Source organism: Colletotrichum orchidophilum, assembly GCF_001831195.1.
Source record: "Colletotrichum orchidophilum strain IMI 309357 chromosome Unknown Scaffold_21.1, whole genome shotgun sequence".
Taxonomy (NCBI): domain Eukaryota; kingdom Fungi; phylum Ascomycota; class Sordariomycetes; order Glomerellales; family Glomerellaceae; genus Colletotrichum; species Colletotrichum orchidophilum.
The window spans coordinates 97,285-120,415 of NW_019172977.1; the positions used below are offsets into that span (position 1 = coordinate 97,285).

The 23,131-nt window shown below is 53.7% G+C and overlaps 6 protein-coding genes across 6 annotated transcripts; 4 read left to right on the plus strand and 2 right to left on the minus strand.

Annotated features, from left to right (window-relative positions):
- Positions 1-353: 353 nt before the first annotated feature.
- On the plus strand, positions 354-3,759 carry CORC01_03474 (glycosyl hydrolase family 31; the record flags this gene model as incomplete). Its single annotated transcript, XM_022615124.1, has 4 exons — positions 354-1,245; positions 1,298-1,747; positions 1,803-3,460; positions 3,514-3,759. The coding sequence occupies 4 exons, from the start codon at positions 354-356 to the stop codon at positions 3,757-3,759; spliced, it is 3,246 nt and encodes a 1,081-aa protein (XP_022478302.1).
- A 729-nt stretch (positions 3,760-4,488) lies between these two features.
- Positions 4,489-7,167, minus strand: CORC01_03475 (uncharacterized protein; the record flags this gene model as incomplete). The annotated part of the gene is made up of 2 exons (XM_022615125.1): positions 4,489-5,151; positions 5,206-7,167. The coding sequence occupies 2 exons, from the start codon at positions 7,165-7,167 to the stop codon at positions 4,489-4,491; spliced, it is 2,625 nt and encodes an 874-aa protein (XP_022478303.1).
- A 1,654-nt stretch (positions 7,168-8,821) lies between these two features.
- Positions 8,822-9,154, plus strand: CORC01_03476 (uncharacterized protein; the record flags this gene model as incomplete). The annotated part of the gene is made up of 1 exon (XM_022615126.1): positions 8,822-9,154. One exon carries the CDS (start codon positions 8,822-8,824, stop codon positions 9,152-9,154), a length of 333 nt encoding a protein of 110 aa, XP_022478304.1.
- A 4,044-nt stretch (positions 9,155-13,198) lies between these two features.
- On the minus strand, positions 13,199-14,451 carry CORC01_03477 (glycosyl hydrolase family 18; the record flags this gene model as incomplete). The annotated part of the gene is made up of 4 exons (XM_022615127.1): positions 13,199-13,288; positions 13,345-13,913; positions 13,977-14,208; positions 14,263-14,451. 4 exons carry the CDS (start codon positions 14,449-14,451, stop codon positions 13,199-13,201), a joined length of 1,080 nt encoding a protein of 359 aa, XP_022478305.1.
- Positions 14,452-19,694: 5,243 nt separating this feature from the next.
- On the plus strand, positions 19,695-20,973 carry CORC01_03478 (methyltransferase; the record flags this gene model as incomplete). Its single annotated transcript, XM_022615128.1, has 5 exons — positions 19,695-19,961; positions 20,022-20,091; positions 20,145-20,162; positions 20,221-20,422; positions 20,475-20,973. The coding sequence occupies 5 exons, from the start codon at positions 19,695-19,697 to the stop codon at positions 20,971-20,973; spliced, it is 1,056 nt and encodes a 351-aa protein (XP_022478306.1).
- Positions 20,974-21,776: 803 nt separating this feature from the next.
- On the plus strand, positions 21,777-22,544 carry CORC01_03479 (uncharacterized protein; the record flags this gene model as incomplete). Its single annotated transcript, XM_022615129.1, has 1 exon — positions 21,777-22,544. The coding sequence occupies one exon, from the start codon at positions 21,777-21,779 to the stop codon at positions 22,542-22,544; it is 768 nt and encodes a 255-aa protein (XP_022478307.1).
- Positions 22,545-23,131: the final 587 nt, after the last annotated feature.

Genomic DNA, 23,131 nt, shown 5'->3' on the forward strand with positions numbered 1-23,131 from the left:
CCACATTCCATCTCGTTAGCTCGCTCTCACATCCCGCATCAAACATCTCGCGGTTTAGTTCGCAGAAACCTGAGCCCTACGGTCTACCGCAGCTGGTCATCTTATCCCAGAGAACCGATCCACCTGGGGGGCTATCCGTCATCTCTCCCCATCTCTTGCCCCCGGCACTCACCTCCCCCCCTCCGCATTAGTCTGTGCGGGGAAGCTTAAGCTACACCGCAGTCTGGCCGACGACCGCAGGTCACGATGATGATTCGATTTATTATCTTCCTGTGAGACCAATTGAGGCAAGTATTCGTTGGTAATCAATTGACTACGACTGCAACGCTACACGACCCATCCTACGAGTGAAAATGACTCCCAACAACTGGATAGACAGGGCAGGATGGAGGGATATAAGAACAGTTGCCAGAGCATTGCTCTCGACGACCTCAATCTGTTGGATTGCGGCTTTCATCGTCTTCTCTCAGTGTCTTTGGATGTTCTACTCCCGCCGATCAAAGAAGTTCCCTAGCGAGAAAGTAGAGAAAAGAGAAACACAGCGCAGCATGTTCGCCCGCGTGCCCTTCCTCCTGTCGGCAGTCGCCATCATGGCGCTCTGCGCGATGGCGAGGGTCGCAGAGTTCGGACGGCCGCTTGCAAGACAGTACTTGGCCTCGACCACGATCAGCAGCAGCCACTCTCAATTCACCGTCCCCGCGTCGGCAGACGAGGGAGCATATCTCATTCCTACTATTGAGGATCCGGAGGCCAAGGATCCACAGAGCGTCTGCCCGGGATACACTGCTTCAAACGTCCAGACGACATCTCACGGATTCACTGCCAACCTCGATCTCGCTGGTTCAGCCTGCAACGTGTACGGGAACGACGTCGAGGCTTTGACACTCGTCGTCGACTACCTGGCGACGGACCGTCTCCACGTACAGGTGCTGCCGCGATACCTCGGCGCCGAGAACAACACCTGGTTCATTCTTCCGGAAGAGTTCATCCCGAAACCCGCTGCAGACGGAAAGGCGAGCTCTGATGGGTCGGACAGTGATTTGGAGTTCAAGTGGGCAAACGAGCCAACCTTCGGGTTCAATGTGTCCAGAAAGAGCACTGGAGATGTGTTATTCACGACCACGGGAACGAAGCTGGTGTTTGAAGACCAATTCTTCGAGTTTGCTTCGCCGCTTCCCGAGAACTACAACCTGTATGGACTTGGCGAAGTCATTCACGGCTTCAAGTTGAATAACAATCTCACCCGTGAGTAAACGCTCTGTTTCACCGAATTGTGTGTATAGGCTCAAGGAAACAGGTACAATCTACGCGGCTGATGCTGGCGACCCAATTGACCGGAACATTTATGGCTCTCATCCGGTATATCTCGATACCCGCTATTACCAAGTCCACGCCGATACCAAGGAGGCTGTCTACGTCGCCAACGCTACGGACATGAGCGCTGACTACAAGTCATACACCCACGGGGTTTTCCTTCGCAATGCGCACGCCCAGGAGATCCTGCTCCGAGAGTCCAACATCACCTGGAGAGGCCTCGGCGGCACCATTGACCTCTACTTCTACGCTGGACCGACTGCTGACGCGGTGATGAAATCCTACCAAAAGACCACTGTCGGGTTGCCCGCCATGCAGCAATACTGGACTTTTGGTTTCCATCAATGCAGATGGGGCTATACCGGCTGGGACAACTTGCAGGAGATTGCCGATGAATTTGCCGAGTTTAAGATCCCCCTGGAAACTCTCTGGGGTGAGTCAATCCATATTTCAAAGCCACACACAACTCAGAACTGACAATTTTCCAGCTGATATTGACTACATGAACCAATACCGTGATTTCGAAGATGACCAAAACTCCTGGGGCTACGAGGACGCCGCGCGCTTCCTCGGCAACTTGCACAAGAACGGCCAACACTTTGTTCCCATTGTCGACTCAGCCATCTACGTTCCCAACCCGAAGAACGCCAGCGACGCCTACCCAACATACGACCGCGGAGTCGAAGCCGACGCTTTCATGCTCAACCCAGACGGATCTCTGTACATCGGCGCGGTCTGGCCCGGATACACGGTCTTCCCCGACTGGGTCGGTGCCGTCTTTGGCCGGAGCAAGACGTTTGAGTGGTGGACCACCGAGATGGTGAGCTGGTTCCAAAAGGTCGCCTTCGACGGCATTTGGATCGACATGTCCGAGGTCTCCTCCTTCTGCGTCGGCAGCTGCGGCAGCGGAAACCTCACGCTCAACCCCGTTCATCCCCCTTTCCAGCTCCCCGGCGAACCCGGCAACGAAGTCCTCCAGTACCCCGAAGGCTTCAACAAGACCAACGCCACCGAAGCCGCTGCCGTCTCCGCCGTTTCCGCGTCCCTGGCAGCCGCGCAATCCACTCCCGCAGCTACGCTCTCGTCTTCGTCAGCCTCAGCAACTACGTCGACGACGTCGACGACTGCATACCTGCGCACCAAGCCAACACCCGGCGTCCGCAACGTCAACTATCCGCCCTACGTAATCAACAACATCCAAGGCGACCTCGCCGTCCACGCCGTCTCCCCCAACGCAACCCACCACGGCGGCACCCAGGAATACGACTTCCACAATCTCTTTGGCCACCAGATCCTCAACGCAACCTACAACGCCCTCCTCTCCGTCTTCCCCGGCAAACGCCCCTTCATCATCGGCCGCTCCACCTTTGCCGGCTCCGGCAAATGGGCCGGCCACTGGGGCGGCGACAACACCTCCCTCTGGGCCTACATGTTCTTCTCCATCCCGCAGGCCCTGTCCTTCAGCATCTTTGGCGTCCCCATGTTCGGCGTCGACACGTGCGGCTTCGAAGGCAACACGGACATGGAGCTCTGCGCCCGCTGGATGCAGCTCAGCGCCTTCTTCCCCTTTTACCGCAACCACAACGTCCTCTCCTCCATCCCGCAGGAGCCCTACCGCTGGGCCGCCGTCGCCGACGCCTCGCGGTCCGCCATGGCCATCCGCTACGCCCTGCTGCCCTACCTGTACACGGCCTTTTACAAAGCCCACACGCTCGGCGACACCGTCATGCGCGCGCTGGCGTGGGAGTTTGCCGACGAGCCCTGGCTCGCGGGCGCGGACAGGCAGTTCCTGCTCGGCCCGGCGGTCCTGGTCACCCCGTGCCTCGAGCAAGGCGCCAGCACCGTCGACGGCGTCTTCCCGGGCGTCGGCAAGGGCACCGTCTGGTACGACTGGTACAACCAGTCCGCCGTCACCGGCGTCTCTCCCGGACAGAACGTGACGATTGACGCGCCTCTGGGCCACATCCCGGTCTACCTCCGCGGCGGGTACGTCATCCCGACGCAGGAGCCGGCCTTGACGACGAGCGAGAGCCGCGCGAACCCGTGGGGTCTGCTGGTAGCGCTTGACGGTAATGGTACTGCTACGGGCAGTCTCTATGTAGACGATGGAGAGAGCTTGGAGCAGGAGGCTACGCTCACCGTAGAGGTATGATGTCCAACGTCAACACGAAAATTGACCTGACGCTAACATGCTTACAGCTCTCATCTTCCGATCGGTCACTAAAGGCCACTCCCTCTGGCGAGTTCAAAGACTCGAACCCTCTTGGAAACGTCACAATTCTGGGAGTTCAGAATGACGTTTCTGTTGTACTTCTGAACGAGAAAGCTTTGGATGGAGAGAACTGGTCCTTCGACTCGGCTTCCCGCGTCCTCCACGTAACGGGCCTGCAGTCTCTCACCTCTGCTGGAGCATGGTCGTCTTCGTGGGAGCTTACATGGTCTTAGGAGACTGCATAAGATTCAGACCAACACACCGGTGGTTTCAAATTTTTAAGGTGTTAATGAATTTGTAGATGATGGTATGGGGTAAAATCTGTACGAGCGTGTAAGCTGCGGAAGCCAAGAGAATGAAAAGAAACTGTACCTAGAAATCCCTGCAGATACAAAAGTTACTAAAGAGCCAAACTGAATTCATTCCTTAGCAGGATAAGCCTAGGAAATAGCGCCACGCAACATTTCAAGACCAAATGGAAACTCCTAGGCTCTGCCGATCTACACAATCAGCCAGCAGCAACTCCATCCCGTGCCTCTGTGGTAGTGGAGCTAATTCATAGTCGTTTGAGTAGTGCTATTGCCATAGTGCAGCGATTACAAAGACCGCTTAATATAATCCTGGCATATTGTGAAAGACATAGTAAATGAAAGGATTGTTTGCTCGATGCGGCGCCTGCGTATCCATTCCAAAGCTACCTCAAGTCGTATACGGGCCGGCTACCTTGCTGTTGTCTTTCAATTGGGCCGAGCAGTGGAAGGAAAAGATGAGGTCTGCCTGTGAGAAAAGGTTTTGGCAAATGATTGCGAGACTCGAGGCCGGATTCTGCAAAACTCTAGCGAAGAATAACATCACGAAAACTTCACAACGTATTGCCCGAGGGGGGAATCAATTTGCTCTGTTCATCCGTCGTTGCGGCCCGCTGGCTTGCTCTTCCAGCTGCAGACCAAGGTAGTCCGTAATCACCGGTGTCCATCAGCACTTTCATCTCTCTTTCCAAACCTCGCGCCAAACCCTCCAAGGTCCCTCCGGAAGAACTTGCCAAAGTTCTTGAGGTTCTCGTTCATGGTCGCCTTCTCCGTACCCGCGATGCCCCCCGGACCGGTTCCCTGTCCCAGGTCCCTCGCCGCGCTCAGAAGCTTCTCGCCCAACGAGGTTGCGTCAAACTTGCTCGGTAGCCCGGGCATAGCGCTGCTGGCGCTCGTAAGAGCGGTGCTCGCGTTGATGGCCCCGAGGCCGGAACTGCTGAGCCCCGTGGTCGCCATCAACGGCGTCAGCAGCGGAGATTGCTGGACGAGCTTGTCGCTGAGGTTGCCCTCGCGGTGGATGCCGAATAATTCCACAAGGTGGCCCTGATCGGCCTTGCGGACGCCCTTTAGGTCGAGAATCTTTCTAAAGTTGGTGTCGGAGCGATCGGCGATGTGGATCAGGTATGCTTGGACCAAGCCCTCTGGCGGCGAAGGGCGGACTTGTAATGTCTTGAGGAGAGGGTCTATACGGTTCATTGTCTGGTTCACTCGCTTTACATAGCCCGCCGGTGCTGTGTGCGGTGTTGACGATGACTTGTTGTGATACGACAAGAGGTTCTCGAATGCTTTGGTCAAAACGTACTTGTCAAGCAACATCTGGAATGATTGATCAGCCTCTGCAATTAGGGATTGTGTGCAATTTATTCGTACCTGTTCAGCGCCGACCTCGGAAACCGGACGGCATTGTACAATGTTGCTAATGTAGGCGTTCACGAGATGGTCCACTAGGTTATCGCAAAATGCTCTAGCGTACTGCTGTTTGACCACAAGGCCTAGGATCTCCTCGGCTTTGCCATTCACAGAAGAAAGAAGCTCGCCAACGTATGAGCTTTGATCGCCCACAGTCTCCATGGTGCTCCAGCCTGTGTTGCGCATCTCACGCCAAGATCCCTCGCAGGCGATCTCGACATTGCGTACGAGTGTCAGCACAGCAGCGCTGGCCACACCAAGGAAGGCGTCAGCCTGTGATGACAGGTCGACTTTTCCAACAAGCTCATTGTCGATGCGTTTTTTGATATTTTCCTCCAACTGGGTAGTATTTGTAGACCAGAAATCTGCCGTGTTCAACACCAAAATGACATCTTGAACAGGCGGACCTTGAGGTCCAGCCCTTTGCAGGATATGCAAAAGGACTTGCTGTGCATATTCGTCAAGGTATTTTGCCAGCGTTTTGGAAAGGTCCAACAACCTGTCGCTCGTAGACAATTTGGCGCATTGCGATAGTGTGAGTTTGTAAAAGTGGAAAAGCTCAATAGCTGAGGAAATGACGGCTTGCGTGGAAAATTCATCGTCTTCCGGCAGCAGAGGTTGGTTCCGGTATTTTGGTATCATTGCAGCAAGTTGCTTGTCTTGCGACTCCACCCACAAACTCAGGTACGGCTCAAAGGCAGTCGATATAGAACCGTGGAAATTTGATGCTCTGTCATCGGATGAGCTCAGTGTGTCGATGCTGGCGCGCGGTTCGTTGGCAAAGCGCCTCTCAAGACCGTGCTCAAAGTCCAAAGTTTCCTGTAAACAGCTCAGGAGAAGGTTGACGTCAATCTTTTGCCCATCCGTCTTACGCATACTTCTCTCGAGAATACCCTTGAAGTCGTCTCGAGTGCCGTCGCAGAAAGCCATGGCCAGTAGCTCGTTCGCACGCCAGTGGGGAGGGAAGATGGCGGCGTGCTCGTCCTCGTGGGTTTTGAGCATGCGTTTGAACCACGCATACCTGCGGCCGATGTTGTCCAGGTTCCCGGCCTCGTCGTTGCCCCTGAACACCTGGCGATACTCGCGCAGTTCTGTGTTGACGTACCAGTTCATCAATCGCGTCCTGGCCATGTCGCCTAAGGCGTCCATGACCAGACAGGCCTCCACCAGTGTTCCCCTGCGCTGCGTGACCTCTCCCTTTGCAAATGCGATCTCAAAGTCTTCGCAGACCTGTTCCAGCAATTCCCGCTGCAATTCTGAGACACCCCTGCTCAGCGTGGCGATCTGTTCAATACTCCTGTAGCTGTTGAAGTGTTTCATAAGTTGCAGCACAGCTTGCAATAGGCTCGCACAGTCCCTGTATTGTCTCGTCTTGGCCAAGCCTCTCAGCTGTTCGTATGCCGTCGTCAACATCTGAAGCCGCTTGAGAGCCGTCATGCTCAGGGTGAGGTTCCGTTTCGTGCCGTCAAGTCGTTTGATATCGGCCGTCATCGAAGTGATGTTCTGCTCGGTCTGGATCGCTCGCGATCGTACAGTCTCGATCTTACGGAAGAGCTGGGCGAGCTCGGCTTGGGCAGACTGCATGCGCTCGAGGCTCGAATCGGGTCCGTAGGCCTGGGCGACCTCGAGGTCGGAAATTTCGACGGCAAGATCATTCTTGTGGGTTTGCAGTGTATCGGAAACGTGGCTTATTGAGGTTACGGTTGACGGGTGCGGAAAGAGGTGATTTAGGTGGTCGATGGGATCGTAGTCGGCTGCCTCAGGGTCAGTTGCGAGCTGCGCCGAGTGGGAGTGGAATTGGTACCGGCATCGAGGGATGTTTTCCCGCCAATTGATGTCCCGTTCATACTGAAAGACCGTGTGGACTTGGTTTGCAATGAGAAATCGTGTTCTGACGGGTTTCGACGGGACATCTTGCTGCATGTGTAAGATTCCCTGAAGAGTTGGCCTGCGTGTTTGGGAGCTCCGAGTCGAGATGTCGTCACGTGTTAAGACGGGACGCTGGGGATCTACGACGGGATCTGCCGCGGCCAATCGGAATGCGGTCCGAGAAGCTCCTCAAGCTCTGGAAGCAGGCGCCATGCCGTCCCTTTTTTCTTGCATCGTCCCACCTCAAAAAAGTCTGGGGAAAGGTCGGATTTCTTCTTTCTTCAACCAAACCTTAAGAGGACGTTCCGATCAACATGCATCGCTTCTCCCCCTTGCATGATGTCTGACATTGTGCAATTGCATCGGGGCAGTCGGTCATCGGGGCTTAAGATCTCGGCTGCAGCAACTTCTCTTTTGCGCTACACCGTTACTCACACGCCAGCCTTCGACCTACTGCCTATCTAAAAGGGTTTTTCGGGATTGCTTCGCGTGCGCCGTCTGTTTGGCATTGGGCGTGCAACACTTGCCATTCTAGGCAAATTAATGGAGTGCAACGCTCTCGATCAATATTATCGCATCGGCATCTCTTTCTGTTCCAAGCACGATGGGTCTCGAGCCGCATTCACTGCCTATAAGCTCAGGCATGCGATGAAAGCCAGTAGCACAGCCCACGTATTCACTCTTCAGCATCGCAGCAGATTCGCGAGTCAAACATCGTTGCAGAGGCTGTCTGCAATGTGGCATTTCGCGAATTGGTAGATGGAATTATCTTTAAGCGCTTCATTGCGATGGCTTGACCTAGGCGGCAGTCTAACATCTTATTCCCATCGAACCAAGCTCATCACATCTGCAACGAAACCAATCCACATTTTTTTGGTTCCGAATCCAAGTCCCGTTATCATGGACGTGTCGTCATTATGGTCGAATCACTTATCGGCAAGTTCGACTGAAGAAATTACTTTCAAAAGACGATTCGCGCCGTCGGGTTAGTCGAAAACTCAGAAGCGATTGTTTCCACGGACCCTTTGGAGACCACCTGCAACCTATACCCAGCCGTGTTATGTACTTTTATGTCAATGTGACAAAGGGCATACAGGACCCTGTCGACCAAGAAAACAATTGTTGGAAGCAACGCCACAACCTTGATAGACCGGGGTGGCCCATACCCTGGAGCTCTCGTCATCGTTCGAGATCCTCGGAGCCATGGTGCCGATGAGCCATTCGGCCAACACATTGAAACCTTCCAGCCACTCGCGAGCGCTCGTTATCGTATCATTCGCGATTTGCATGGATAGTCAACATCGAAGACGATGAAGCGCAGCCCCCTTCTCTTGCCACACAACTTGGTTGAAGATCACGTTCACTAGATCTCAGCTCGTCATTTGTCGTATCGCTTGGATATCCCAACTAAAGCCACAGACCTCAAAACACCGGACCAACGCCTGTTCCCATAGTCAAAGTTTCTGCCCACCACTTCAAGGATGTCTCGATCTGATAACTGACCAACCACGACGGCTAACATCAGACGACGGATGACAGTCGTACACCACCCATTCAACGTCAGCTTTGTCGCCTGGCTAGAGTCGTCAGCTAGGCAGAATCTTTGGGAGCACCAGCTCATGCGGCCGGCCATGGCACCGGCCTGGAACGACCGGTGACGAACACATTTGTCTCACTTGTCAGAACTCTGTCAGGGCGTGACGTTCACATGCACGCCGTATCACTCCGACACCATCTCGGTCTTTGCGGCAAACGTATCTTCCGAATCCGAGGAGCCCCAGCCTCCCGACATTCACAGGTATGGCCCCCACGCCCGGCTCTGCTCGGCATAAACCAACATCCCCGCCGCCCCCGTGACCCCCGATCTTCCCGATCCGACCCTCTTGTCGTTGTCATACCGGAGGGGAGCGGAAGCCTGGAAACAGATTACACAGTCAGCACGCATACCTCGGTTCCCAGAGCTGTCACTACACTTGAGGCTCGCCCGCATTCCGCCGCGAAAATGGAAACAAACATGGCACAGCCCGTTGCAGGCAGCTAGCTCCTACAGTCTGACATTGGGCTTGTTGCTCTAACCCTCCCATTGTCCCGCAAGTCAGCAATCCCCCTGTCCTATATCGCCCCATTATTGTCACCTGCCATATCACCTGCCACGTCCCCGTCACGCATACGTCGTTTTAAGCATTCCGGCTTGGTCGTCCCGAGGAATTCTTCAGCAAAAAAGCACATCATTCTGTCAAGGCTCAAACCCCGATAACCGAGTCATGTAAATCTGGGCAAATCCGCCCCTCCTTCCACCCCTCCCATTCTCTCTAGGGCCTCTCATACCCCTCGTAACCCCCGAGAAGCACCGTAGATCCCCCCGTCAACCCATTCCCCGCCAACCCGCAATCGGCCGGGGCGGCCAACGCCCGATGTCCAAAAGATTTCCCGCTTTCTTCAACACACCGCACTTTGCCTGCCGGGCAGCCATGACGGACGCCCTCCACTCCTCCCACGATACTACCAAACCCAAAAAGCGCGCCGTCCATTTCTCCAACACGACGCCGTCCAATCTCGGGAAGAAGAAGAAACCAGAAATTCTGCACCGCTGCCAGACCAATGCGGCCCGCCTTTAGCCCACGTGGAGAAAAGCAAAACACAATCGAGGCCATCTACCTTGACCCGCCCTCTCTCGAGTCAGTGCGCCGCATCGGCTTCCTGCTCTCGTGCTAGGCTGGCATTTTTAGGTAGGTACCTTATTCTTGATTCATCCAGGGCGGGGATTGCGTCGAGGCTATGGAAAAGCCAGGCAGCCTCGAAAAGAAGGCGAGCGTCAGGAGCTGAAGGAAGCTATCCTGGACAGTACAGGCAAGGAAAAGATGAGGCGTTTCTTCGCTCAAGTCCCCCGGGCGGCGGCTCGCGTCAGAGCCCGATTGCTATATTGGGCCTCAGACACACCGTCGTCGTCACAACTCCTCAATCCCCTGGGCCTAAGACGACCCCAATGGGCGAACTAGCACGTAAGACGATTGCGCCTGGAACCGGCCCAAAAGGCTAGAAGCAACCACCAAAGGCTCGGAAGCCGTGACTAACAAGAAAAAGCCCAGCCTTGAACAAGTTTCCCACGCGGGACACTAATTAGCACACATCGACACCCAAAAAAATGTACCAGCGGTTCCAGCTCCGTCCTAATACACCACACCGCCAACCATGAGCTTTGGACCAGACCGCAAAAACTTCACCGCAACATTCATTCTCATCAAGGAATCTCACCTCATCTCACCTAATCCCCCTCTTCACCTAACCCCCCTCTTCACCAACACCCATGCCAACCGGGGACCATGAATTTACCAGGTAAGAAACATCGTCATCGGCCGTGGGCTGTCTGGTTCACCACGCTCCGTACCTTTTCCCGTGATGTGAACCCACGTGTGCAGCACACCCACTTTCTGCCGTCATCTCTACCACCCACCACCCCTCTTCGTTTCCAAGAATCCCATTCCAGACCTGCTGTGCGCCCAAAGGTCGAACCTGAAAGTGATCCATTCCTACCCCCCTGTCTAGCCATTACACACCATCCCGATCCAGCAACCCGCAGCCTTTGTACCATCACCATGCAGTGGTCTCGGGTCGGAAGTTCAGCTGTTGCATGACTTGCGTTGGAACAGCATAGCATTCGCAAATGTCACCTCTGAGGAAAAAAAAGTGGATGGGACTTTTTTCCCCCTCCTACCGCATTGTAGCCCAACTCTTTGCTCGCGACTACAACATGGTACAACACATACTTCATCGACAGTATCCGTACAACCGGGCAAATGGGATAGAATAAGCCACCATCCCGATTTGGTGATGCCGAATGGGAATTGCAGATAACATCACCAGCACAAGACACACATACACACACACACACACACACACACACATGCACGCACACATCCCAACAACATCCCCTACAGCAGGGCGCTCGCTCTCTCTCTCTTACTCTCGCCTCTGTCGAATGAAAGACAATTAATGCACGCCTCATATGCAGGACCATGACTCTCTCCTACATATCGTCCCAAGAAGTGCAGAATAATACGATTGAATTTCCCATCCAAGACAGTGACCAAAACTCGTGCAAACCAACATGGCTGAATAAGTAATCAAACTCCCCCCCCCCATGTCGACCAACCAAAATACCCATTCATATGTGCGAACCTCGAGGCCGGGTGTGTGAAAACCCCACACGAAGTCGTGGTCATGGAATACCGGTACCGAAGATCCCCAGCACACACACACACTCTCTCTCTCTCTCTCTTCCACCTCATTCAGTCCACCCTTGCTTATCAACATGCCCCCCATCTTCGGAACTGTGTAGATGAATATGGAATACAAAAGAGCTAAACATAGCAAGGGCCCCTCCCAAACACACCTACTTGTCAAAAAAAAAGCAACACACTAATATATCTCCAAAAGAAAAAAAGAAGAAAAAGACCTTGGCTCGACGCTCGTAAACAAGAAGAGGAGGGGATCACGGGAGAATCGAGACATTCCGAATCGGTCCTCGTGCATGCCCCCCTTCCTCCCACTCCACCTCACCTCCAATGAGATCAAAATTCCCCCCTCCCACCCTTCAAAAGCAGCACGTATATCTGTACCATTTCCTCACACACAGCAAACACACACACACAAACCTCACGCTTAAACTCCAGAATCAATGCCCCACTATCACAGGTGTTATTCCCCGTCTCGTCCTTGACACTCACACGGTCCCCGTAAACATCCCGGATTGATCGACGACAAAACCCTTGATTGGCCCATGTACACCCACTCTCACCCGGTCGCAGTCCAGACGGTACCGAATCGTTTCCGCCTCCCGTATCTCGGAGTGGGCTCCGATCCAGCGGCTTTCCCCACCCCGGCTCTCTCAGTCTGCCCTGCTCCCTGCTTCCTCCTCCTCACCCCTGCCCCTCCTCTTCCTCTTCCTCCTCCTCCTCCAACCCCTCCACTAAGTACGGTGATACCGGTACGCTTCTCCCTATCTTTCTCTCTGTCTCTCTCTCTCTCTCCCTCTCTCTCCATCCATCTATGGATCCCATCCAAGTGTTTCTTTCCACTTGGAGCAACTTTCCCGCTTTCGGTCTGGAGCATCAGAGCATCAAAGCAGTACAGCAAGAAGTGATTCTGCCCCGCGCGATCGGCGTGGGCTGCTCACTCGCACACCCACGCAGGTGCCCGCAGAGAAGAATACCCACACCCACTCGACCCTCTGGATCCATCCGAGGCCCATCCAACAGACCGCCCACTGCAACCCACCGCCCGCCACACACAAAAAAATCTCACGATGGTAAAAAGGAGGGGCAAAAATTATAAACCAGAAAAGTTCCGTGCTCCATTGAAGCTCGCTCCGGGCCTCCGACCCTCCGACCCTCATCGTAAGAAACAGAGCCGCCACGCGAGTCAACGGCGTTCCATGCCTAGACGCCAACCGAGAAATACAACATGTCCATTCACCAGATACCCCACCCAATGCCACCCCTCCTCGTCTTCCTCTTCTACAACGTGAATCATGATGCAAACCGTCTCGAGGGTAGAAAAATCAAGAGAAGCCGTATGATGCCATGCAAAGTCAGCTACATCGACCCCCTGGTCCACGCGTGGGATATCATAAGCCGCCCCGAATTTTTAGTGTCCTTTCCCCGCCCCCAAATTCCAGTCATGCTGCCGCCGCCGTTGATGCGTCGATCAAAGTTCCAAGGGGGAATCATTCGTAAAAATCCGAGTAAATGTCGAACATCGAAAACCAAGTCCGTGATGCAAGTCGCCAAATTGAAAAAAAAAACAAGAAAAAAACATAGAAACATTTAAAAAAAAAAAACAAAGTCAGTGAAGAAAAAAGCAAAAAAAAAAAAAAAAAAAAAAAAAAAAAAAAAAAAAAAAAAAATAACGCCATGGCGCCCCCCGCCAGATGCTGTCGATCCATTTACTCCGTGCAAATGCAGTTATCGTCTGTTTGTTACTGGCTTTCGGCCCGTGAGGCCGAGGTTTGCCGACACGTGTCGGTAACATGTTGCTAAATGTCTTGGGCGCAACCTAGGTGGAGCGCTGTGAGGAAGATGACCCGTCAGGAACTATGCAGAGCTCTGAATCCGGTGGCTATCAGACTTCGCGAGCTCTCCTTTGCGTCTGCTGGTCCGCTCCAGTAGAACAATCCCTATCCAAGTCATCAGCAGATGTATCAGTCGATAGTACCAGAAAGACAAAACTTACTCCCAAGCTCTTCTGTTTGCAAAATGCAGCCTTCATCTTCACCGTGTCGGGGTTGTCGTACGTTACGAAGCCGCCATCCCCTCCGACGCATTGAGCTCCGATAGACTTCTTGTCAATGACTTCCTTCGTTCCGCGACGGGGAAGCTGATTGTACTCGAAAGTCCCATTGCTCCCGCCACCTCCTTTGAACTTCTGTCCTGGCCCAGTGGCGTGAAGGAAGCTACGACCGTAAAGGGGAATGCCGAGAAGAACCTTTTGCGAGGGAAAGCCTTGCGAAACCAGATACTGCACAGTCGATGCGCCCGAAAGTTCGTCCTTGCTCATCGCATACAATTGCGCGTGGTGGCCGCTTCTGTGTGTCCATGTGCCGGCAAAGTCGTACGCCATAAGATTAAGGTAGTCGACGTAATCGGCTGTTCGTTGCAGATCGATGTATTGCAAGATAGCTCGGCTGGCGGGTAGCGCAGCAGTGAGGAGATAATGGCTTTCGGGCATATGAAGGCGAACGGCTGCCAGCAGAGCGAGGAAATGGTGGCCTTGCTGGGAATCAGAAGGATACTCCCACATAACTGATCAACGATGTGAGCTAGCTACCCCCTAATGCAAAGGTAGACAAATCCGAGCAGACTCACTATCAATGCCATCCAACCCTGAAGCGTCGACCAGGCCTCTCGCAGACCGGGCAAAGTTGTCTCTGTACAATGTATTCGCAGCTATCACGGGGAACACGGCGCTGGAATTGCCACCCCCGATGGACAGAATAACTTGCAGGTGCGGATGCTTCTGCTTGAGGTGCATGAGGGACCCTAGGCCACCCTGTACGCCATCGACTGGTGCGCGGGCATCGGCCCACTCGTCGCTCAGCTTATCAATGTCCGGTCAGTCAAGCTATTCGAAAAGCGGAGGAAAGAGACTCACAAAAACACCTCCGTCTGGCGAGATATTTGCAAAGGCGTAATACACATGGTTGATACAGCCATAATTCATGGCCCCCGGCGTGTCGCCCTGGTATATCCTTTCGTTGGGGAAGTAGACGGCGTTGGTATACATGACATTGGAGATGCTAGTCGTTCTGCGCGACTTGCGCGAAGATGATGAAGAACTCATCTTGATTCTAGTTGCCATAGGGCCGTTGAAGAGACACAGGATTCGAAAGGTCGGAAAGAAGAGCAACTCTGACAGTCAATGTGAAAAGGGAAAGGTAGTAAGGAAAGTATATGAAGAAACGGACTTGAACCCAAAGCTGCATGTTTGAGCAATGAGATGTTCGGTCAGGCAGCAAGCGCGAACCTCTGTAGCTCCAAACAGCATGGAGAAGTGTCTATATATTTAGCTAGACACCACAGCACGGGAGTGACAAGCCAAATGCGACGGTGAGCGAACGCGGGACGGGGCAAGGTAGTATAAGGCCTTGTCCGAGGCGGTGGAGACGAAGGGACGGGTATCAAAATTACAAGAGGGTCCAGGATACTTTGAAGCCATGATGCATGACATAATTGGGTTAGGGGTGAAGGATGGATCATTAGGGGGGGTGCGAGGGGAGTACTTGGATACATTTGCGCTTGCAGGGGGGATGGATGGTGTTGAGACTTTTTGTCAGGTCATATATGAGAGATCTGGAGGAGTGAGAAGCGTCCATGTACCAGAGACGAAGAGGCGGAGAAGGATGAGAAGATGGCTGCCAAAGCCAAATTGCAAGGCATCATGGGAGGGCGGCCACGCCCGGCTGCTGGCGCTGTTGCTTTGATTAGGTCGCTCGTCCTGACTCTTTCCCTCTCCCTCCCTTCTCTGTCCGTGAGTTAGCCCAGCTTAGCCCAGCGCGAGTCTGTTCCCACTGTTTGGAGCCGGCCATCGGCCACGACCACCGACCCTTGGCGGCAGTTGACGATCAGGGTTGCAGGGAACAGGAATGATCCCTGCACATCGCACCGCTACTTTGGCTGTTCTTCCACTTCTTCCTCATCTTTGTTCGTCCACTTCTTCTGCTTCTTCCAGCTGGATTCTCCACGCCCGCCCGGCCGTGCATGCAGGTCTTAGCTTTGATGTACCTACTATGTATGGAGCCAGCGCCCCAAAAGTCCTCTACGCCCATGTCCGTGCCTTGGTGTGTTGTTGTTTAGACGCGGGCACAGTGGTGAACAGCCGCATTCCTGCCATGGTTACTCTCGGTCGCCAACGCGAACATTGCCGTTGTGCCCATGGCATGGCGACAGCGTGGTAGCGAAGGAGAGCCTTAGTCTCGCAGCCCGCTGCAACGATGGGTTAAGCACATATAGTGCTTGTTTCTCTAGCAATCAGACTTTGGTCGGCAAATTGCGGTCCAGGAGGATTTCGCATGTCCCACGACTGGCTATCCAGCCTCGTTGCATGTGAGGCTCGATGAACTCTGGCACACGGACGTTGATTTTGCCATTGCCGGATCGGGTTGCCGAACCACGGAAAAAGGCGAATTGAATGTACACTCACAATGAGACTAATTTCAGCATCAAACTAGTAGGTGACTTGGAGCCAGGTTCGAGACATGCTTGTTATTTCCGACCAGCTCTGAAAAGCGCCACCATCAGCCACGAAGCGACGTTGGAAACCGGTGGCCGTCCCTCAGTCATTTCTGGTAACCTGGGGGGATTTTCGCCTAGAAGTGAGAAGCTTTAAGCTAGGATGCCGAGGCTGGGAAAGCACCCCAATCCCCGGATGTGGCTTCGAGCTGTAGGATCAATCTCGTCCTTGGGAAGGACTACTATGGCATCTAAGTAGGGAAACCGACTTGGAAAAAAAAGAAAGTATGGTTGGAGAATCCACGAGGCGTCGCCGGGCTAAGACGAGAAGACGTGCGGCGAGACAGCGAGGCGGTATTTCTGCTGTGGTGTACCAAAACTCTAAAACAACCTGCTTCCCTGCGATGGGTCATGTATCATGCTGTGCCACGCTCCCACCGACGTTTCCGAGGACTTGTCTTGTGTACTCGCTCCCGATCTCTAAGGGCTGGTTACTGCCCGTCGCCGGTTGAGCAAGGGCCGAATTCGCCTTGGATTGAGTAGGGCCATCATGAGCAGTGGCCATCATACTGACGTGCAAAGAGTGGATCAACTGGTGAATCGATATGCACTGAAGCCTTCGGGCGGTACGGCGGTGTCTGTTGTTTGGAAGTGGATAGATCCCAGCTCCTGCGCCCGGCAGGCCGGGGGCTGGTCAGTGAATCATACACGGACACGCAAGGAGAATCAACTTCAGGCGGTGAAGTTGAGCGCAGAGCAAGCCGGGCTGGGCAGAGAGCGTCTGCGTCGAGGTTTGAGTACAACTGACAAACTGAAATCGTGTCTCGAAAGACGGCCGTCTCAGTCGGCGATTCAGCCAGTAGCATGGTTGCGAGAGTTGGTGGGCAGGGGAGGGGTCGTCCAGGGGACATGTAGCGGCTGCTTGGCTGCGTGATGTGCCCCATCAAACGATGGAAACAGCCGACAATGTCGATGGGTTGAGGTGGAGGACAGGTGCAGAAAGACTGCATGCCACGCTGGCAGCACATGACGGAACATTGGAAGCGGCCCTAATTATTGGGAAATCCGACGATTTGGATAAATGAGGTCATTGCGGGAAGGGTGGCCGAGTTGGGTATCGACGAATAGGTGACAGTCGCATGGTGTGACGGATGTGCGAGGCCGCATTGTTGTCTTGTTTGCTCATTGTTGGCGCAACAGGGGGCCAATAATAAGTCGACGCCGAAGCGGACTCGGACGTCTTGTCTTCGATGTGCGTCCGGAGCACTGGGCATGTCTCGTTGCTTCGCCGGCCTGGTCGTATGGGCCCACGAGAGAGAGACAGAGACGGAAGTAGAAGGCATGGAGGGTGTCCATGCTCACAATGGCAGGTCGATCAAGTGAGTATCGAGGTCTCAAGCGATGATCCGTGATGTGGCTCCGTGATCCAGCTATAAGCATCCCGCGTGCCCACACAGCACCCTGTCGTTGGTGTCTATACGTGCGAATATATGCGGGCAGACCCCGTATGTAAGTCAATCGCAGTAGTCGGCTTCAACCATTGGGTGTCATGGTTCAGAAGTTGGAGGAACCCCGGCAAACTCTAGTTAGGGTCCAGAGAAGGCATCGTATTATGCGTCCTGTCACCTCCGTATCGGAGCAAAGCCTGTCAGAGATTCGTGATTGGAAAGGCGCCAAGACGGTTTTGGCTCCGTCCGGACGAGGGCAAGGCGTGCGCGCACGCCTCTAAATTTAGCGGCATGGCAGATGAAAACATGGCAGAAAAGCGCTATAGCGGCTGGTGCCTAAGGGTGAAAGGAGGAGGAGATGGAGACGGGAGAAATAGGCTGGGAGAAGTAGGCTGAAGAGCAGCTAAGCCATCAGGAATCGGGTTTGATGAGAGGCACGGGAGACGGAGAGAGGGCCGAAGCAAGAAAGAGAAACAAATCAAAACCATGTCGTTGGATTTGTGGCTTCGTTGGAGCAAACATTTCATCGGCCCGTGCGGGGTCGTTTGCTCCCATTCCACGTACCAAATGCCACTATCCTTAAGGTACTTAGAAGCCAAGGGTCCTGCCTGCCTCCGCCTGCCTGCAAGGTGTGACTTTCCACATCCTGCAGCTGCAGGTGGGAGGAGGTTGGACTTCGGAGGAAAGAAGGTTGGGAAGAGTTGGGAAGGTGCAAGTATCACAGGCCGGGCGCATCTCGTCTCGACGTCTTGGGCAGGAAGGTAGGTTCCTTCCTTCATTCCTTGCGGACTACCTAATGAAGATGCTTGGATGTCGGAGCAAGTCGAGTGAGTGATTGGGTAAGAAATGAGAAGAAACTCCATACTCGGCACTCGGTACGCTGTATGGATGCAATAAGGGACCATCGGCAGTAAAGCCCCTCCTTCAGCTGGGACAAAAGAGCCCGAGATGGGTCAGATGCAAGAGAAGAAAGAAGAGAAGGAAAAAAGACAAAGAAGGCGCATGTCATTCTGCATCCTGGGCCAAGGTGCTTGAGCTAAGCCGTCTGTGGTGAATCGATTGTTTGAACCCTGGGAGGAAAGGATGGCCGAAGAACGTGGGTCTTTCCTACATGACCAACCTGGAAGTGTTTTTGTTCCTCCTCCTTCTTGCTTGGCCTCCACACTCTTTCTTCAGCCATACACATAAGGTACCTTACCTCAGGTACACTTCTGGCAGGCCCTCGCTTCTTTCCATGTACAGACATATTCCCAAAACGGCCCACCCTCAGTAAGGTAAGCCGTCTACTGCCCTATCTGATTCATCTCAGGACTTTGCCGGCCCCTCTCAAGCAGGAAAAAACCTAATTCCTGAGGTTGCACCCATCTTATTGCGTAATCGCACCGGGCCGGCTGCTGAAGAACATGAGGGGTAATCTTAAAAGTCAAAGGCCTCCCAGTGACAATCCCCTCAAGCTGTGGCTTGTCCTCGGATGATATAAATATCACATTCCTTCCTCCAATGTCGATCGCCATCGTCTCCCCCGCCCCCAGTGAGAATCGATTTTTCAGTGCCTCGCTATTGCAAAGCCTTCCATCATCAACAATGTCTCATTACGAGAACATGACCGGCCAGAAGCCGGCGTTCTGTTCCACAGGGACCGCTTCAGACATTTTCACCAGGTCACCGTGCCACTTATCGGAAGAATTTGAGCCTGGAAAGCTGTCGCCTCATTCAAGATGACCTGCAGGGTAAGAAAACCGGTACGTTGCTCCTGTCCTACGCCGCGAATGCACCTCGCCAGATGGCTGTGCTCCCGAGTTCAACTGAGTATCCGTACCTACTCTCCCTTGTCGTGACCTTATTGTGTAGATATCGGCTCGGGTCAATAAGCCCAGCCTGTCAATTTAGGACAAACATTGCCCTGTGCCGCTTTTCGAAAGCGGAGCATAGACCCCTGCTATCGACTTGTTGCCCTTCCAATCTGTGCTCTCAATTGGTCTCGAGCACCTCGGCCAGCAACCAATTGAGTTATTTCGTCCGTTGGAGCATTGCCTGATGTTGCCGTCTCCTCACGCAATAAGATGGAGCACGCCCGAGGGAAATGGAACCAACCGAACAGATGAGATTCTTGAGGATACTCCTGGCTCTCCCACCCTTCCGACGTCTCAATTTCTGTCATGTTGACGAGTGTTGGCACTTTGACCACGTAACTTTGTGCTTGCTACAACGAAATCGAGGTTGCTCTACGCGAAAATCCTGCAAAAATTCATCCTTTTGTCACCGCAGTGAGATAGAGGACTGGTTGCTCTACGCGGTGCATTAGTGGTAAGATTTCGAGATGCCTTCTGACTCGCGGCTGGGATCCCCTTGCTAACTCCCCTGCTTCTCTAGCTTCAGAAGAAATCGTGGATCCGTACCTGAAGCCATGTCCAGCAACAACGATCTAGCCTCCCAGCACCCCGCTGCTGCAATTGAGGCTGCCGATGGCCCAGCTGACGAGAGTGAATTTGAGCCTGTCAACTGGGATGCGTCCTCGGTCGACTCTGCGTCGCTCAGCTCCAGTGTTTATGCGCATGAGTACGACAATGGTCGTCGCTATCACAGCTATCGCCATGGGCGCTATCCGATGCCCAACGACGAGACAGAGCAAAGTCGAGAGGATATGAAGCATACCATGTTGCTCGAGCTGACCGTTAGCCTTATTTCGCCGCTCGTCTGCCTCCCCTCCCACAGCTGACGACAAATCAAATAGGATGGAAAGTTAATTTACGCACCCATTGGCGAGACCCCCCAAAAGATCATTGATATTGGAACCGGCACTGGTAAGCACCTGAGATCGCTCTGGTCTCTGAACTCCGACTAACACGTCACTTAGGAACTTGGGCAATTCAAGGTCTGCCATGGCCTTCTCATTTGAACCTCCAGTCATGGATACTGACATATATTCGAAGTCGCCGACCAATTCCCTGCCGCTGACGTCCTTGGCATCGATCTGTCTCCTATTCAGCCCACGTGGATTCCCCCAAATGTCAAATTCCTTGTGGACGATGCAGAGGACACATGGCTCAATGGAGACAACTTTGATTACGTCCACTTGCGTTCTGTGGCCCCTGCGCTGAGAAAGCTTGACCGTGTCTTGACACAAGCATATCAGTGAGTCCAATATCAAGGACTCTCTCTAACGCCGCATTGACCAAGATACTAGACATATGAAGCCTGGTGCTTGGATCGAGTTCCAAGAGCTCCACGGCCAAGTCAACTGCGACGACGGCACCATGCCTGAAGATGACAAACTCAAGGAATTCTATGAACTTACCGTAGAAGCCTTTGCTGGTCTCGGTATTATGTTTCACATTGCGCGAGACCTGCGGCCCCATCTGGAGGCTGCAGGCTTCAAGGATATCCACTGTGACGTAAAGAAGATCCCAGTCGGCACCTGGCCCAAAGACAAGACCATGCGGCTCATCGGTCAGTACATGAAGGGGGTCGTTGCCGATGCTATCCCAGCTTTCGCCGGGAAACCCTTTGAGGCCCATGGCATCTCAAAGGTTGAGAGCCAGGTATGGCAGGCAACGGCTAAGAAGGAGCTCGATGATAGGAGTAAGCACCGCTACCTCAACTTTTACTTCTGGTACGCGCAAAAGCCTCAAGACGCTCCCGAACAGGATGTTGGTGCAGGCTCCTCGGGTGAAGAAGACGCTTGAATGGTCCAAGTGGCAAGCATGGACACCGTGTATTTAGATACTGTTATGGGGTCTTGCTTGATTTTTAAGAGCAAGAGTGATGTAGTGGCACAGTCTTTAATAATTGAAAGCACAACCAAATGAGGACTCGTCCAGTCCTACAAGTAACTCACGGTCAACACAAGTCCTTGAGATCGGTGCGACGAGGTCGAACGTAGACCACGGGGGGCGACAGGCCTGAGCCAGGTAGGGTAGGGTATCGGTATCTTTAATATGTCCCTGATGAGCTGCGCCCTACAGAATGGAGGGCATTATCAGTTTCTTGAGCCAATAACCCATTGGGTATGGATGGTATGGTAGGTAGCCAGCCCAATGGGGTTGATGGGAGACAGCGGGGGATGTTTGCATGGATGGTACGGACGTAGGTCGGACCCAATTGGGATCGATAGCCCCACCAGTGTGTGTGTGTGTGTGTGCTGACTAATTAAATGGGTCTTCTCGATTGATTGAAGCTTCTGGCAAGCTTCCTCTGGTATGAGGCGCATGTCAATTCAAGCTGAGAAGCGCATTCTTTTCTTATCAACCCTGCCGTTTTTCGCCATTTGGTTAATTAAGGGAAAAAGCCTACTACACTGAAACTGCACCACGATAAACGTACGCGACAGCCATTCAGCGTTTGCGATTTATCCAACCCGCAAACCACACACAACCACAACGCGACTTCGACGAACAATATCCTCACCGCGACTATCCGCAAGCTACGACAGCGACCAACACACAAGCCCACCTTCCCCCCAGCTCTCCGGAGCGCCAGCATTCAAAACATGACAGCCGTTGCGCCCCGACCAGAAACAAATCACATCCTCACCCACGCCGCGACGGCAACCTCCTTCGCCTTCACCCCCTTCCTCCGCCAGACCTACCGCCACGAGCTCTCCTCCGACCGCCCGCAATGCAAACCCTTCCTCGCGGGCCACTGCCCCCTCGGCGCCTCCTGCCCGGACCGCCACGCCTCCTCCAGCTCCTCGAACCCCACCGGCGGCCCTTCCCTCGTCTGCAAGCACTGGCTCCGCGGCCTCTGCAAAAAGGGCGAGTCGTGCGAGTTCCTCCACGAGTACAACCTCCGCAAGATGCCCGAGTGCAACTTCTTCATGCGTAACGGCTACTGCTCCAACGGCGAGGAGTGCCTCTACCTCCACATCGACCCGCAGTCCAAGCTGCCGCCCTGCCCGCACTACGATAAAGGCTTCTGTCCGCTGGGTCCCCGCTGCAGCAAGAAGCACGTCAGGAGGAAGCTGTGCGTGTACTACCTGGTCGGGTTCTGCCCCGAGGGTCCCGGTTGCAAGTACGGCGCGCACCCGAGGTGGAGGACCGACCTGGAGAAGCCGAGCGCCAAGGTCGAGGGCGAGGAGGGCGAGGTGAAGAGGGATGGGGAGAGGGAGGAGGGCGAGATGTTTCAGCAGCACCAGCGCGACAGGCAACGGGATATGCACGACGATCGCGGACACGGTGGAGATCGGAGACATGGTGGTCGTGGAGGCAGGTGGCGCGGTGGGGGGAATAAGAGATATCGTGGACGTGGTGGTCACTAAGAGAGGCTTTGGGGGAGGACATGGTGTGAGCATGTCCGGGCGTACGACTCTGCTGCTCCGACTGAGAGTATGGATCCGAGGGCAGCATGCTAGGGTCTGGGAACGGCTAGAGAATAGCTGGCAGAGCGTGGCAGCATTGCTCAGATGCTGGGTTGCAACATATTCAATGATACCAAATTTCATGATCAAGTTTGAATCAACTATGCTGTTGTCTAAAACTAGTCACTCGGAGCACCTGTGTATGTGGATAAGAGACTCGCGATCTACCCAGAAGCCTCGACAAACCAAACCCCATTTCCCACTAACTCCCGCTATTCTGCCACTCAATAGGGTAGTTCTTATAGAAGTGGGAAATGTGTGAGACAATAAGTGCTGATGAATATGAGATGCAATGTTGTTTCCTTCTGCTTGATCTTCGCCATCGTCATCCCCGCCATGGTCTTTGCAATGGTAGAGAGGTGTCAGTGTCGAGCTGAGTTTAAACATAGCATGCGTGCATTTGCATATGTGAGATTAGGAAACAGTCCCATAAGTCTCACAAGACACCTAGGCATCGCATCTAGAACTGAAAGCCCTATTCCAAGAAG